This window comes from Leptidea sinapis, chromosome 16, assembly GCF_905404315.1.
Source record: "Leptidea sinapis chromosome 16, ilLepSina1.1, whole genome shotgun sequence".
Taxonomy (NCBI): domain Eukaryota; kingdom Metazoa; phylum Arthropoda; class Insecta; order Lepidoptera; family Pieridae; genus Leptidea; species Leptidea sinapis.
The window spans coordinates 782,435-799,698 of NC_066280.1; the positions used below are offsets into that span (position 1 = coordinate 782,435).

The 17,264-nt window shown below is 35.4% G+C and overlaps 2 protein-coding genes across 5 annotated transcripts in view; both read left to right on the top strand.

Annotated features, from left to right (window-relative positions):
• Positions 1 to 3,317, top strand: part of LOC126968596 (ATP-dependent Clp protease ATP-binding subunit clpX-like, mitochondrial) — a 42,761-nt gene extending 39,444 nt beyond the window's left edge. For all 4 annotated transcript variants that reach the window (XR_007730256.1, XM_050813611.1, XM_050813612.1 and 1 more), the window contains one exon: positions 1,460 to 3,317. Coding sequence is in view for 2 of the 4 variants with exons in the window: in XM_050813612.1 (XP_050669569.1) it covers positions 1,460 to 1,504 (45 nt within the window). In the remaining 2 variants the exon portion in view is untranslated. The remainder of the gene's footprint in view (positions 1 to 1,459) is intronic.
• Positions 3,318 to 4,316: 999 nt separating this feature from the next.
• Positions 4,317 to 16,079, top strand: LOC126968600 (cytochrome b-c1 complex subunit 2, mitochondrial-like). Its single transcript, XM_050813627.1, has 8 exons — positions 4,317 to 4,585; positions 6,945 to 7,174; positions 8,217 to 8,505; positions 10,778 to 10,911; positions 11,835 to 12,004; positions 13,408 to 13,527; positions 14,379 to 14,546; positions 15,895 to 16,079. The coding sequence occupies exons 1-8, from the start codon at positions 4,400 to 4,402 to the stop codon at positions 15,966 to 15,968; spliced, it is 1,371 nt and encodes a 456-aa protein (XP_050669584.1). The 5' UTR covers positions 4,317 to 4,399; the 3' UTR covers positions 15,969 to 16,079.
• Positions 16,080 to 17,264: the final 1,185 nt, after the last annotated feature.

A 17,264-nucleotide genomic window follows, 5' to 3' on the forward strand; every position in this document is an offset into this window, starting at 1 on the left:
AAAAATAATCATGAATACATGAATAATCTACTCGAGATAAAACAAATATAGCAAAGCGAGCAAGGAAAAAAAATGTACGCATAATATCATGTTTTCTGTGTGTGTGTGTGTGTGTGTGTGTTTGGGTGTGTAGTGTGTTGTTATTATCAGTGTTTTTTTAAGAATTTAGGTGGTTTGACTGATGTCATATTTGTTTAACAATATATTTTTAATATTCAAAATAGATTTATTTTTGGTAAGGTAGAAAATATCTAAGCCTGTGAAGGGCCTTTTATAGATGTTGGGAATGCGGCTCGTTAGACGATTTTGAGAGTATCTCGAGTGACACTGTGATACAAAAAACATGGGCGTATGGCGGGTGCGGCGTGTTGGCGCTCTTAGTTTGAGGATAAATATTGATTTAATAGTTCAGAAGTATCTATGGTGCCGTGACAGATATCGTATAGTAAGGACATATCTGATATTATCCTTCTATCTTTAAGAGTTGATAGTTTGAAATGCCTACACGAACTTAAGTAGTCTTTATCTTTATACTGCGATATTCAAGGTGATGTATGAATTTTTATTGTATTCGTTTAATATTTTTCTGGTTTACTACAAAATGCTGGTTCCAAATTGAACAGCAGTACTCAAGGTGACTGCGAACATATGCGTTATATAATAGTTTGATGCATGCAATATCTGAAAATGGCTGACTTGTACGGATAACAAAACCAAGACTTTTATACGCTTTGTTGACTGAAGCATTTATCTGTCCTGGGAATAACAGAGTTGTTAAGGTTGTAGTTATATTTAATTGTATTCATTGTATAAAATATTGCTCAATTGTAAAAAAAAATTCATCCGTAAACACAATTCTTCCGTGGCTTCCCTTTGAGTACCGCTTCAGTAGTTGTTTTGATCTTACCACCCTATTCTTCTTTAAATTGTCCGTTAAGAAATTACTAGTAGGTACTCTTATAGGTTGCAAGTCCTAAGTCATGTTTTAAATTACGCGACATGGTTCTAGGTGCTATCTTCTTTCAATTCCTTCCCTTACTGGTTCGACTTTACTTACTTGATCTTTTTCGCACGAACACTACGCGAACGGCCAGATCTTTTTGTGTCACAAACAGAGGAGGTCTCGTTGTACCTATTAATAGCGCCGTACACAAACATTTTACTAACACCAAGCGTATGGAGAGTTTTAAAAATTGCATTTGGCTCCATACCTACTTTGTGTAATGTAATCACAGCGATTCGGTTCTCTTTATCACCCCACTCCATTTTAATATCGCAAAATATTGTACAATGTATTTGGCGCCAAAATGAGAAAACTCAATGAACAATCATAATATAAAAATGACAGATTTCTAATTCAAATGTAATATTTTGTCTATTTAAATGTAACAGTTGTTATGGCCAGACTTAGTATAGTGTATATGGTGGATACATTTTAATGAACTGTTTTTTTTTTCAGGAGAAAGCTGAAGCTGAGCCGTCATTAACACAGTACGCGTTGTGACACACACCCGACGACACACAGTATCACACATTACCACATAACACCACACTAGATCACCTACTGCCCACGCCTACATTAAATGATTCTCTATGCGCGGACACAACAATATCATAGGTCAATTACAAAAGAATAAAATGTAACTCCAGGTGTGTCAAAGTATAATGCTATTAGTTACATCGAAGTTAAACGAAAAGAAAGGGATGTAAGAACGCATTTCAGTTTAGTTATTTGTAGTTAAAACTCATGTTACTGTTTTTGTACATGCTCATTGTGTAACAACGTAACAAAATACTCCATTTTAAATCCCAATTTAAGATCGTACGTCGATGGCTGTGTTCATTTACGATAAACTTGTTATGTTTGTATGTTATATTATCATTACCAAACTAAATTGTAAATACAGTACTGTGCTGACAATATGTTAACTTATTAAAAAAAATGGGCTCAGCTAGACATACATAAGGACATTACTCATAAGACGTCAATAAAAAACAGAATAAGATTAAAATTAAATAAAAAATAATAGGAAAATCTTATGGTTCAAATTTTTTTTTGTTAGAACTTGTTTGTTTCTCGAGCAAGCAGTTGAGGTTTTATTCAGATAGAGATAAATACAATACGATGATCTTCGAAGTAGTTCCTTACATTAATTGATTAGGTTGTGTGTGGTTTGCCATGGCGCAGCGCACCACACCGTGTGATGTAAATTACTGTAAATATTAATAATAACAGATGTAACTGTATTTAAGATTAGATTAAATTCATAGAAATAGTGGCTGGCAAGGGTGGCAACAACTTATCGGTGCGCAACATAATATTATCGATAAAGATGATATTTATGCAACTCTTGTGTAATAAGGGTTATTAAAACACGAATGTGGTAATAGATACTACATGAGTGTTTTAATACCTAATTATCAACAGGTGCATGCAAGACTTTATCTAGACCCATAATATAAATCCTCTAAAAGATACTGAAACAGTTAGCTTACTACTAACATTAAAAAAGCCAGTCCTAGTAACCATAATATCATCCAAAAGAGTGTTATTGTGAAAACGGATGATGTAATGTTGTACTGAATTTCATTACAACACTCGTTTGGATGATGTAATGGTTATTAGGACATTGGGTGTTTTAATGTTGGCAAGTAACTGTTTTAGAATCTTTAATAGAGGATTTAAAGCATGGGTGTAGATAAATGTCATACAATTCATAATTGTGTTACGTTTTGTAAAACATTGAAAGGCCAAGATTACTCACTTATTGTACAACATGATTAATTGGTCAAAGTTACTCTAGTGCCAATAATAATTTTTATTTCTATTCTTTAATTCCATTACCGAGTGACATTCCTTCTACTTCAATTAAGATCATTAAATTGATATAGTTTTGATGTTCATCGATAAAACTTGGGTTACAAGTAAAATTCGTTCAATTGTTTTCAAACATTGTAACCTAACCAAACTCAATATTGCCAACTGTAAAGACTTTACCGATTAATAACAAAATACGATCTCATAGCAAGTCCGGTAGCTGAGCAGTAAATGATATAAACCGAGAAATATTTAGTAGTAATGGGAGTGATCTGCCACCTGCCACCTGTCAGGTGTCACCAGCAGCTGGCAACACTGTGAGAATAACTTTCGACACAATGTTTTTGTTACACGTTTTATTTACTCTATGATGACTGTGTTGTTGTGATGTGATTATAGACTAACATAAATTTTAGTAACATTTTAGAGATATATTGATTTAATCACATTACAATCAGATACATAGATTAAGCTTATTTTCAAATAAATTTACAAAAGACGTACTTGTTTTATTATCTTCTGTCCCCCACCGCGTCTGTCTGTTGGCGATGAACTCACAACCTGTTATCAATGTATAACATATCGCACACAACAATTAATAGAATAAAAACTGCAAATTGCTGTTTATTTAGCTTTGTAAATTTAACATTACATCAAGGATTTAATTAAACAGGTTGTTAGAAAACTACCCGGTAAAGCCGAAAGGAGGTTAAATGGGGCTTTATAACGAGTCCATTCACAATATTTAAGTACCGAAAAAGAACTTAACCAAAATAATGACAAGACCAACCGGAAATAATACGCATGATAGACTCACCAGGATGATGGCACGATTGATGCGATGTTTTGGGAATGGCTTAGTGACTTCGCAATAATTATGCATGAGTTGTGTTAGCGACATCGAGTAGGGTGACATAGCAGTGACGATAGACTTCATCGAATAGGAGAAACGAGCATACTCGGCTGATTACAATAAAATAGTCAGATTACTATAAATACTGAACCGATACACTAGCTCATTCAGGACTGTCGTAAAATTCCATATTGTTTTCTGATTCGGTATCTTGTGTCACTATTGAATGCAAAACTGTTTAAATATTATTATCTGGGAGTTAATATTGCTTCAAGTCAAATATTGCTTTTCATTAAAGCTATTTTTGATACTGTAATGTATGTTCATAGGCACGTTAATCATAATGTAAACACAGAGCAAACATAAATTTGATATGCCTAGAAGTAGTTCGGTTGAACGTAGCGTTTAAGTTCTCTTTGGATCGGATATGTATAATTTGTATGGTTGTAAAATTTAATTTTCAATAAATTCGGACAGTTAGTTCAGCAACGATATTTAAAGTGGGTTTTTTAGTTTATTAAGGCTTTATCGTAGTATCGAACCTTTGTAGACGAACTCTTTTCCATTTTTACTATATTAATAAATGACAGCTGTCGAAATACCCTAATTTGTAAACCTGTCAATCAATGAAACATCATTGTCTAATGAGAGTTGTAGGTATATTATGTGCTATTGATGTTAAATATATACTTGCAAAGATTTTGATATCGTAGTCATAGTGCTGAACGATGTTTGCACCAGTTAATCAAGGTATAAGAAGAATATCAACAAGCAAAGTTGCTTACACGATGTGCTGGCCAAGCAACGAGTTTGGGCCCGACCGCGTACAAAGAACGTTTATGTTTAACGGCATCAAGGTAGCTGCATCGAAGACTATGGGGAACCAGATGGCTGCCTGTACTGTTATGTTTCAGGTTCATGTTTTGTGTGCTAATTGAAATAGTTAATGATACGGTTTCAAATGATGGTTGGGGAAATAACGACATAAGAGACATATAGTAGACGTCGAGTTGCTGAGAATATCCCTACCTATTTATCTCCTCGTAAAACTCAGAATCGACAGATTTGTGTAGGAGTTTTCTGGACTTTAAAGCTATCAATATGTAGCACATACAAATAATAGTATTTCTTTAAAATTAAAGGTAAAGGTTTTCATAAGAGGTGTATTAAATTAAATTTTTAGTTATTTGATACTTTCCAGTTTTTGAAGTCGTTTTTTTTTTAAATGTAGTTTATTTTTTACGTTTTAGTGTCAGTTAATAATTATATATTATCAACCTGAATGAAAACTCAAAAAAAGCCGTATACAGAAAACAATTATGTCCTCCAGATAAACGAAAATTTTCATATAAATTTTCATAAAATGAATACTACTGGGCCAAACTGTGTAAATTTTTTATGGGACTAAATGGGAATGGGAATAATTTATTTCAAACAAAAGAATTACTTAAATCGGATCACAAATCTCAGAGTAATCGGTGTACATACATAAAAAAAATACCGATCGAATTGACAACCTCCTCCTTTTTGAAGTCGGTTAAATTCACTTAAAATATTTTTATTGAATATAAGAGGTATTCACAAAAACTTCAACCCACGTGCAAGGTGTTTCAACTACCCTTAGGAGGGCGATCCTCTTTTTTTATGAAAAAAGTGACGAGACGAGCATGGCGTTCAGCTGATGGAAATTGTTACGCCCTGCCCAATTACAGTGTAGTGCCGCTCAGGATTCTTGAAAAACCCAAAAATTTTGAGCGGCACTTCAGTTGCGCTCGTCACTTTAAGACATAGATGTTAAGTCTCATTTGCCCAGTAATTTCACTAGCTACTCCGACCTTCAGACCGAAACACAGTAATGCTTCACGGCAGAAATAGGCGCCGTTGTGGTACGTATAACCTAGCCAGCGCCCTGTGCAAACGAGCCTCCCACTAGTCATGATCCTCATGATTTCAGCACCACTTGATGCACACATTAATTATTGTAAATTCTAGTTTTATCTGTTCTTTAAAACCCCGTTCGAGCAGGTTCCTATCGTACTCACTCGCCTAAGCAACTGCTCCGCGAGCCGGTACAGTTTGTAAGCCCTGCCCATTATGGTATACCTAGTTTAAGTTGCGTTTTTTTTTTAAAACGTCTGAAATGCCCATATTTAATAGGCGTTCACTAGAATGACGAGCATCTACATACAGCACCTTGCTGTTAGCCAATGTAAGACAAGCAAGGTTTAAAACCTAAATGTGCGTTAAAGGCTACGTCTTACACTCGCGATGTATTCACTTTGTTTTAATGTGCGTTGCAGAAAATAGAGGTTAATAGTTCACCGCTTTTGTTTTAGACGTGTTCACAGCTGTCACAGTTTATCTATTAGACCTAAAAACGATCTATGGTATTTTTATTTATTTTCTAAGACTAATAATAACATATAGGCAGAAAACGACTTCTCCGTCATCGATTTAGCGACTTTTTTTCGTAATTCGCAAGAAATTACAAGAATATGTAGGTCACACTAAAAGTTATGCGTAACTTAAAAAAACAACAGATTGCTGTTTTTTATTCGGCTTCAAAACAATAAATCCACGTGTCGTCTCCAGTGACAATGTTATAAACAGCATTAGAATGTCCGTGGTCGTACTTCATTAGCATCTGTGAGCACCATTCCACGCGTGCCCACTTCAGGTCCGCTGTCAATTCATGAGGGATCCAACGACAACAAAGTTTCCGAACTTTCAATTCTTCGTGTAAAATTTTCTGAATATGGCTCATAGCAATCCCCAATAGTCCTGGAATTGTCTCATAGGTACTTCGCGGATTTTCTTCAATTAGCCGCATAACAGTAGCCACATTTAGGCCGCCCTTCACGAAATTCGTCATGTAAAGAAACCCGATCTCTCTTGAATTCAGCAACCATCACCTCACGGTGCCCACGCAAGGTGCTTCTCTCCCAAAAGCATTTTAAAGACAAACGGCACAGCCTTGCGGAGAGAGAGAGAACTTTTAAAATCATAAAAAAATCATCGCTCTAAAATCTTTTCGACTTAATTCCATTTTCGTTGCGTACCTAGAACTTTGATGTGTGATAAAAAACAATTGACAAATGATTTCCCGCCAATTGCAACGTCGAGGTCCGATGTGGTGCTACATTGCGGTCTTTCTGAAGCACCACGTCCCACGATATCTGCATTTGATTATTTAAAAGACTGCCAAAGATAACTTTGACATTCATAATTGTTATCTATGAACTTGTTAAATCAATAAATTAGTTGACACATCAGGCAGGGTCCCGGCACGAGGTGTGCGACGACCTGGGCGTGTCGCACTTCCTGCGTGTCATGTCGGCCGCCAGCAGCCAGGGCTGCTCCTCCTTCTCCAAGGTTCGCGTGCTGCAGCAGCTCGGAGCGCACCTCACCTGCACCTCCACCCGGCAGTACACGGCGTACACCCTCGCCTGCCCGCCTCCTCTGTTCCCCGACATTAAATACTATCTACTTGACACGGCCACGAGGTAACACGATCTTGCATATTTATTTTGGAATATTTATATTATACTAGCTGACCCGACAGATGTTGTTCTGTTGATAAAAAAAAAATACTGTTTTATAGGAATTTACCAATAATATTTCAAAACATCAAGAATTATTTCGTAACGTATGTATCCTTGTTGTTATCATGAAATTGTTTAACAGCAGAACTGTCAAACCGTGCGTCTCGTAGAATATATGTCCATACAAAACCAATATTGGAAATAAAAATAATAATGGGTCCCAAATCGATATAAAAAGAAATAAAAAAATATCCTATCTCTCAAGTTGGACTTAACTGCACTCCATGAAGTAATCCCCATTAAAATCCGTTCATTAGTTTAGGAGTCCATCGCGGACAAACAACGTGTCACGTAATTTATATATATTAAGACTAGCTGACCCAGCAAACTTATATACAGTATATGCCATATACATTAAATCATATTAAAATACAGATTAGTTAAATTGTAATTATCAAGTACATATATATAATATTTATCAGAAAGTATATATAAAATTAACAGAATAATATAAAAATAGCGATACAAAAATAGGTCAGAATCATAAAATCAAAATTAAGTTTTCAAGGAGCTTTCTTCCACGTACTACAAAGCTGTGGAATGAGCTTCCTTGTGCGGTGTTTCCGGGACGATACGACATGGGTACCTTCAAAAAAAGCGCGTACACCTTCCTTAAAGGCCGGCAACGCTCCTGTGATTCCTCTGGTGTTGCAAGAGATTGTGGGCGGCGGTGATCACTTAACAACATGTGGACCCGTACACTCGTTTGTCCTCCTATTCCATAAAAAAAAATTAAAAAATAAATGTGAAAAAAAATAAAAAAGCACCCCTATCGTATCACACACACACAGAGTGCACTCTTTGACCTTTCGGTAATTGTAAACTGGTTGCCTACAGGACACGCTATTCCTAGTGTATGGACCATATACTATGTAGTATTATACTACAAATGAAAAAAATTATAAATAAAACTATAAATTTTTACTTACACTATTCCTTTCAGAGGCTGTTTTAACGATTGGGATATCAGTGACGTCAGGCCACACATCCGCGACGACCTCACAAGACTGAGTCCTGAACAGCGCGTGATAGACCTGGTGCAGAAAGCCGCCTTTTCCGGGCCCTTGTCTAACTCCATCTACTGCGAGGAAGACAGAATCAACGACATATCACATTCTAAGATGTGCAACTTTGTCCACCAAAACTTCAGGACCTGCGAATGTACTGTCGCCAGCGTCGGGCTACCTTTCGAGGAAACTTTGAAGGTTGCCGACAAGATTGACACGCAACAGGTTGGAGTCACTGGGAGATGTTGTTGTAGCGGTGTCTGTCTGTTTGTTGTCCCTCTTAGTTTCTCTTGTCGCTACAAAATAATAAAAAAAAAATAAAAAATTAAAGGTGATCGAAGGATATAATTCATTTTATAATATAATGGCAGTCATAATATAATAATATAAATTAAAATTCTTATATTTTAATTCAAAGGATTCTTAAATTACTTATTCAAAATCATTCCACAGTCATACACATTTGACATGATAATATACCTAATACTTGAGATGAACGGGCGTAACAAATTAAATCAACAGAATTCTGTACATTTTCTGGGGCCATGTTATTATATATTAATGTTTTTTATTGTAAAATGTATTTACAGAATTAGATTTTGTAAGACGATATGGAGTCGGGTTCTTACTTCACCGGTTCTTCTAGCTTGCACTGGAATAATGTAGGTAATTGGAAACATTTGTCAGACTGATAAATTAATAGAATTTTACAGATCTTTCTTTTTAATAATATTTTTATTTCTCTTGCATGCAACCAAGGCGTCGCGTTTGGTTTATTACGAAAAAAATTAATATAAAATAATTCACAAAGCGAATTGATAAAACCCACGATGAATATTTATAAATAGTAATAAACTATCGAGTAAAATAAGTTTTGTGTTTATAGCCATCATAGTTTTATGATAATATAAAACAATTCATATAAAAAAGCCTATTTTTCAAGAAATAAATCTATCTAGATTTGTTTTTGTAAACGTGTTTTCGAAACTGCAATAATTTAGTTGAAGAAATGAAGATAAACATGTCAAAAAATTGGAACCGTAGTATTTGTAGAAGTATTTTAAGTAGATTTTCAAAAATGTTACTTTTTAGGACTATAGCGCCTTAATATGAACTTGATCAACAAGTTAATATTTTCGCACCATCTCAGTTCGGTTATTCTGTGTTTTATGTATATATATATATATATATATAAAATATGACCTATAACAAAATACGTAATATTAGGGGTAAAACTATGAAATTGCCGTTTCTTACTGTAAAATTAAAATATTTATTTTGTAAGGTAAATCATATTTATTTAATGGAATCCTACAATGTGGTCATTCATGCACTTTCGCTAGAACTCTGATGACCTGGAGTCAGTAAACGATGTGAAAGACTTCCAACCCAGGCTGATGACTACGGAGGAGGACGGAGTGCCTCAAAATTTAGATCCTCGAGCCGTGTATGCTATTGCGTTATCCTGGAGCAATAAAGGTGAAGATTGGTTGACGAGTCGGGGCTGTCTCTGCGAGGTTCGCCAACTTCGCTCGAAGTTGCCATAGAAATTTGTTTTTATACTACACTACGTTAGACATCAACTTCATACATCGACCCTTATTAGAACTCTGTGTAAAACACTTCTAATGAAATCCAGAGAGAGAACCTACGGCAAGCGGCTGCTATGACACGAACGTCATGAATAATTTTTATTTATCACACCAAATAAAATATAGATCTCAGCGCAGCTTTCCACTGCACACTGTTTTGCAGCAAACGCCTCCATGATATTCTGGCGGCCCTCTTTTAGGTTAAAATAACTTTATTGTCATTAAGACCTATTGTCACTTACATTAGAAATTAACATTTTAACAATTAAAGCAGGTACTTAAAAACAATGATTTTGGTAGGTATACAATGCAATACAATGTTACGCTAATAGATAAGACATAAAACAACCTACATATGTTATTGAAACGTTTCATAATTATTGAGTATATACCTTTGAAGGCTCGCTTTAAAAGAAGACAATGTTTTGGCATTTCTTATTTCTGTGGGCAGGTTATGTATCTAAACTCCCTCAAAGGTTATTGTCTATTTTCCCTAATAACTTCTGATCATTGGCAGCTCAATATGACTAGCTCTTCGTGTAATAATTCTGGTATTATTTTTTAAAGAAGGATTCACACTAACACGTAGTGTGAATTTTTTTATTTAAAACATGTAAATGAGTAAGCATGTAGTGTGTGTGTATAATTGTCTGATGGTCATAAGTTTTGATTCTGTGTAGATTTTTTCAGTTGAAGTTAAGTGGGGATAATGAAACAGTAGCTTTACTAGCAGCTTTACTACTTTTCCGCTTTCCTGCTGCTAAATTAGGGTCTGCTTTAGAATGTGTTTGGAATCTGTCTCAATGTGATTTTAAATGATTAAACTCTCTTTACTTCCGTGTCAATAATTGAAATGTTATATTACTTATTCCTGAACAAGTGTAATGAATATTATATAACTTAAGAGACGGATGGGAGAGTCTGCTTGCTGCTACGCGGAGTCACGCCCGAAGAGAGGATTTGAGTCCCATGATCTGGGGAGCTGTAGCGAGACATGGATAGCGGCGGTCTTACCTGGATGTGGCACCATGGACTTTGGGTAAGATATCACATATTGTATTCACGATGACTACAATAAAATGATCCGTATATGGGCTTTCACAAGCAACTGCGGTATCTGGGGGTACGGTAGTGACCCCGCCAAGTCGAGCAAAAACAAGCAAATTGAACGAGTAGTTTATGAATTATAACAAAGTTTATTAACTAAGTCACTCACTGAATGAATGACTGACCGATCATCAAAAGTCTAAGGCGCTTCTAGCAGACATAGAAGCTTCAAATTTAAAATAAATTAGTGTTTAGTATACACTAGGTATGTTAAAAAAACCCTGTACGATAAATGACACGGATGTGAAGTTGAATAAGGAGACACCACTCAAAATAAAAAGAACATTTCATATTAATTTTTTCAAAAATCTTGAGCACCCCTGCATTATAAATTCTACCAGTAAACTAAGGTCATCTAATGGCGTATATGGTGGGCAATGTTTATTATTAATACAAAATGCTGCCCGCACGCCCTTTGCAGGGTACATGAATGAAATGGGTGTGTGGGTGGGGAAAAAAAATGACCGCAGGCAGATGATTCCAAACTTTTATAATTGCGCACGTTAATAATATTTTTTTTTTAACTTTTTTTAAGATGCTTATTTCCTGAAAATCAATATTTATTTATTCTCACTACTTGATACCAATATACGCCTCAAGATTGAGTACAGGATTTATTAACAGCCTGTATAAGTCAAGGGAAAACTAAAAAATTTTCAGTAAGGTGATCACACTAACAGGTGACCACTCTCTCTTGTAACATTAGACTTCAGGATAATCACAGAAGCTTTGCCGGTCTTCTGTTTGGGGAGATACGCCATTATTTGTATCCAGTCGTATCGTCATTGGAACGCACCGCACGGCTGCCTAATTCACATCTTTTTAGTTTTGTTTGCATTATTGATGATGTTGTAGGAGACTTATGAAGCTAGCGGTTGTAGCGGAGGCCTGCGGGACGGGCAATGTTTCTCAGGGCCAGCACGATACGGACCGCGTGGGTCAGGGAGCTCTCAGCGACTTCTCCAAAGACATATTCACAGACTACAGAGCTTTTAATATCTCTTACTTCGAAACTGGACTTTTTGGTAAATACTCTTGGTAACAAAATTATTATGTAGACAGAAAAACCTAATTATGAACACAGGTAGGTACAAGGTATTTTTCATTCAAATACTCAATATATTTTTATTCATATTAGGATTTGAACACTACCAAGGACCACCTATTTGAAAGTATAAGAAGAACGGAGGGTGGTTCTATTTTTTTCAATAAAAATTCGTAAATACCTTCCTGTGTGAACTGACATTATCTTCAGAGGTTGACATTAAAACTAAAATGAGAAATAGACTTCAATTTTTAACATTTCACAATAGTATTTTCTTTGATTAACGCGAGTGTTACACATTTAAATAAAATACTTTTAAAAGAGTAAAACGCGTGTAATTGTAACTGTGTTTTTACATTATTTTTTGCGTAAAAGTTACATTTTATTGTTATTTTAGTTTACTCGACGTTTCAATACCTTTCCAATCTCGTTTTCGGGGGGTCTGCAGATGTAATGAGTCAAGATAGTATTTGGTATGGTTGTCATTATGAAGTTTAGTAAAATTTAAATTTCACAACAGCACCACGATTCGATAATTTTTTGAAACTTAAACATACCTACCTACCTGGCTACCTGCTTACTAAAATTGTTTTTTATTGGCCTTTTCCTTCTGCCGGCGACTCATTGATTTGTGCAGTCAATAATATTATGTTTGAAATACTCTTGTATACAATTATATATATATCCGGATATATCCTCCGTGTTGCAAGTGAACATGCCGCCCGGCAGTGATCACCTAGGATCAAGTATCCCGCAGACTGTCGAGAAAAAGAAATAAATCAAAGTAGCGTGGGGTACTGTCCTGGCCCAAGTATCACAAGACAGAAAAAGGGATGAGTCATCAATTGAGTAAAAAAAATTATTAAAAAAAAACTAGCTTTAAGTACAAATATTTCGGTGACAGTAAGTACGTCTGATGTTAGCTGTCATCTTCTAGCGCATTATAACAATTATTATTAATTATTTATTTTATGAAAATAAGGGTCGATACTAGCGGGGCGTTCAGCTGATGGTAATTGATACGCCCTGCCCATAACAATGCAGTGCCATTCAGGATCCTTTAAAAGCTCCAAAAATTCTGAGCGACACTACAATTGCGCTCTTCACCTTGATACATAGGATGTTAAGTCTTATTTGCCCAGTAATTTCACTACCTACGGCGCCCTGCAGACCGAAACACAATAAAGCTTACACATTATTGCTTCATGGCAGACATAGACGCCGTTGTGGTACCAATAATCTAACCGGCATCCTATGCAAGGGAGCCTCCAACTGGTATATCCCTCTTCTACTTAGTTCCTTACACAAGTAATATTCTAAGAACATTCCCCGCCAGAAGATCCCTATTTCTGCTCAAATAAATAATTCAGCACAAATTTAAAGGTATCGTCGGCAAGTCCCTCGCATCAAATGCATGCACCACCGCGAAAAATGTAGTCTGTTTCTTATCAAAACTTGACTGTTTGACGGAAGATCAACTGGAACTTGGCAGACGGAGATTGAGTGAGTACACTACACCTCAATATTAACATTCAGCTCACTTCCCACCTTGCTGGAGCCTTTTCTGGACTGTGGTGATTGTCGGCTGTAATTCCTTCTAACGTTGGAATTTTTTATTTTGCGCAGAATATGATATTTAATATACGTAACACAAGAGTGTGTACCTAAACAATTAGTCAAAAACAAATTAGGTTTAAACTAAGGACTTTTGGATCGTCATCAAAAATATCTAAACAGGTAATTTGAATTACTGAATCTACAATATGTTCGGAAAAAGCTGAGCTCGTCAACATACAAAAAACTCAACGGCCACTCTTCTATCAATAGATTATTTTACAACGGTTGTAATAAGAATAACACATTAGTTTGTATGTTGCTGGATCCAATATATGAATCGTGTTTAAATAATATCAATGATTTCATAAAATGTAATAAAGAATAAACTGTATAAATACAATTTATCGTATATTTTATGCATCAACCTTTAGAGCTTGAATTAATTGTTTGTGTAATGATGCTTCGTAAACATGATGGTCGTGATAACTGCCACAATTAGTTATCGCATCCAATAAATACAATGATTTATTAATTATAACAGTTCGATCTGGCACCACAAGCAACAACCTTCGCGAGTTGACGCATGGACCAGCCATCATTGGCTTCGCACATATTTGAGGGAAGGAACCCGGCACACAACGCAGCCGCATGCAATGCATTTTAATGAGTATGACGAACGTGTTATAGCATAGGACGTACTTACATTACCCACATAAAAAAGACATTATTGTCTTAATTCAAATTAAATTTCAAATTCAAAGTCTTTGCAGCTTAAAGTGATCCATTACATATTGCAGAGCTAGCTCTCGCCCAAGAGTACGACAATTGTGTCGCCGAGAGCCACAGCCTAGCGCTGCAGCTTGCTAACAACGTGCAGTTCAACAATGTGCAGGAGCTTTTGGCGTCTGTAGACTGTATCCCGATCGAAGAACTCTCCGCAACTGTAAAAAATTTGTCGAGCAAGAGTAAGCTTAACCACATTATTTGCCACTTTGTCCATTTCATTAATAGTTTTTAGACAGCTCACGCCCATGAAGTTTCGCATTGATTACGTTAAATTTTCATCAGAACCATCATACTAGATTCGTTGGATGAGGAGTCTTCTAGTAATATTAATGATTAGCATTATGTGCATAAAATATCAAATGCAATGTCACGGTCCCAAACAGATATTATAGACAGCCCAGTTCTCGGCTATCACGTGTGTGCACGCGTTTTTGAGTAAATGCAAACATAAATATGTTAAAAGTGGAATTAGTAAGTCTTTTAAAAGAAAACCAACCAACTAAGATCCGATACGTCATTTACGAAATAGCGTTAGAACATGGGCACAGACTTATACGGTTACCGCCTTACCATTGTGAATATAATGCAATGGAGTTGATGTGGGCTCAAAATAAGGGATACCGCACAGAATCCCCATTTACCCACAACAAAAATGCTAAAAATATTAGAAGAAGCTTGTGCACATGTGAGTAAGGACACTGGAAAAAAGGTTGTGAATAGAACTGTTAAATTAATAAGGAAAGATTATGAAAGAGATGTGAAAATAGATAATATTTTAGAAAACGAACTTATAATTAATGTAGGTGATGATAGCAGTGACGACAGTGAAAATAGCAGTATGGACGAATCTGATTAAATCTGGCCTTTTGTTACACCTTTTTGGGTCTCTTTTTGTATTCATATGTTTCGTGCATATAAACTATGTATATTCATTTTCATTCCAATATTCAGTTCGTTCAAATATATTAAGTAAACATTTATATTTTAGTTTTATTAAACCTTTTTAATCAGGCAACAAAAACTAATAGATTTGATTATATTTTTTCTAGAACTAACATTTCACATCACTATTATAATATGTCAAAACGGCCATCATAGCGTGCCGCTAGTATAGTAGTTTTGATTGTCCTTTCAACACACGTCCTTTCGGAATTTTCACGATCAATGTACGTAACCCAATCTAAGCACTCTCAAAAGTTGCATCCAGGAATAAAAGTGAGTAGCACGGGCGTTAGTTGAGAATGACAGACAAAGTCAAAATGGAGGCCGGACGGACGGTCGGTTGAAACATCAACCGACCGTCCGTCCAACAGGCAATTGAAGTATATGTAATTTTTATGATTATAATACTTATTCATTTTCATTTTAGAAAATATGAAAATTAAAATTATGTTATATTTTTTACAAAAAAAGCGATATCAATTATTATGTTAGTAGTTGTAATCAAAAAACTATAAATAAAATGGACAAATTATAATAACTAACAACCCATAAAATATTATTTTTATAACCACATTTCTGTTTCAGAATGTGACATGGCTCTAGCAATAGTCGGTGACTTGGGAGCTGCGCCTCATGACAAGGAACTTTTAAATTTTTAGAATCTACTATTATGATTATGACTATTGAAGCCTAGTGTATCTGAAATTGTTATACGTACTAAAACCTTCTTTATTAAATCACTTAAATAAATGTTGTTTTTATATTTTAGAGTTAGGTTGAACTATTAATTACTGATCGTAAGTGCATATTCTATGCTGTTGTGTCAACTGTCGTGTACGAGTATTTGGACACAGAACACTATAAATTCATATAAAATGGAAGCTATTCTTTTGAGCACTCTTTTTGCCTCTAACTCCTGACGACACCAAAAGATCTGTCCTATCAGGGCACTAACCTGAAGTAAATTTTAGACAGAAAACTGTGTGAGTGAAAATTTTTCCTTAGGACGCTAAGAAGTCGAATGCGCTTTATTGTATTTCTCCCATCGCACTCAATGTTTGTCCTTGAGTTGACGCCACTTCTTATGCGTTTATTCTGGTTCTCATACCCAAAAAAGCATAGTCCCGGACTCAAAGATCAGCCCTTGTTCATCAGACCCGAAAAACAATGAAAGCATAATAAAAACCATGAAAAGCATTGAGAGGTTAATTGACCGCCATCTCTTTTTATACCTTTAAATATAGAGTGTCGCTAGTAGTTCAACGACCTACAGTAAGGCTGGCGATCTTCTGGTATACTTAATAGATAGCTATTGAAAGCATAGGAGAATGTGTGGCAGTTAGGCTGGATGTAGCTAATATCCTCCATCGTAATATATATATGGCGCAAGGCGAAGCTACTATAACGACGGAAATCGCTTGAATGCTAAGTCTGTGTGTATATTAATGATATGCCCAGCCTTCAACATCCAACATCACCATTGTTATGAAGATGAGAGAACTGGAGAGTCTCTGTCGGGAAAGCTCTTAAGAAGGTCGTGGAACGAGGTAAAATTATTAACCTTTTGCTGATTCCGCTGTTTAAATAGAACAAAGCAATACTTTAAGCAGGCCCATAATCTAGCGTTCTAAAAAGGTTCTGGTCACATTTAGTAAGTATATTGTCGGTAATAATAAAGTGAATAGCAGAAAGTTAGCTAGTTACCTAAGTGAAATATTCTTCCCATAACATTATGTTCCCTGGTGTATTTATTATATTAGTGCTTTATTTATATTATTGGAGGTATTTAATGAGTATTACATAATAATATGTAGATGAACATAAATAAATAAACTCCTCCTATCATTTCTGTCTCAGTTTAATTTTTTATTTTTTTTTCACTTATAGTTATGGTTCAGTCGTTCAGCAGATTACCCGGGATAAACAAACAGAGAGTCAAAATTATTGTTTTTATG

Coding starts and splice junctions, on each gene's coding strand:
- LOC126968600 (XM_050813627.1), top strand. CDS start 4,400: ATGTTTGCACCAGTTAATCAAGGTATAAGAAGAATATCAACAAGCAAA. Junction 4,586..6,944: donor CCTGTACTGTTATGTTTCAG/GTTCATGTTTTG, acceptor TTGACACATCAG/GCAGGGTCCCGGCACGAGGT. Junction 13,528..14,378: donor ACTTGGCAGACGGAGATTGA/GTGAGTACACTA, acceptor TACATATTGCAG/AGCTAGCTCTCGCCCAAGAG.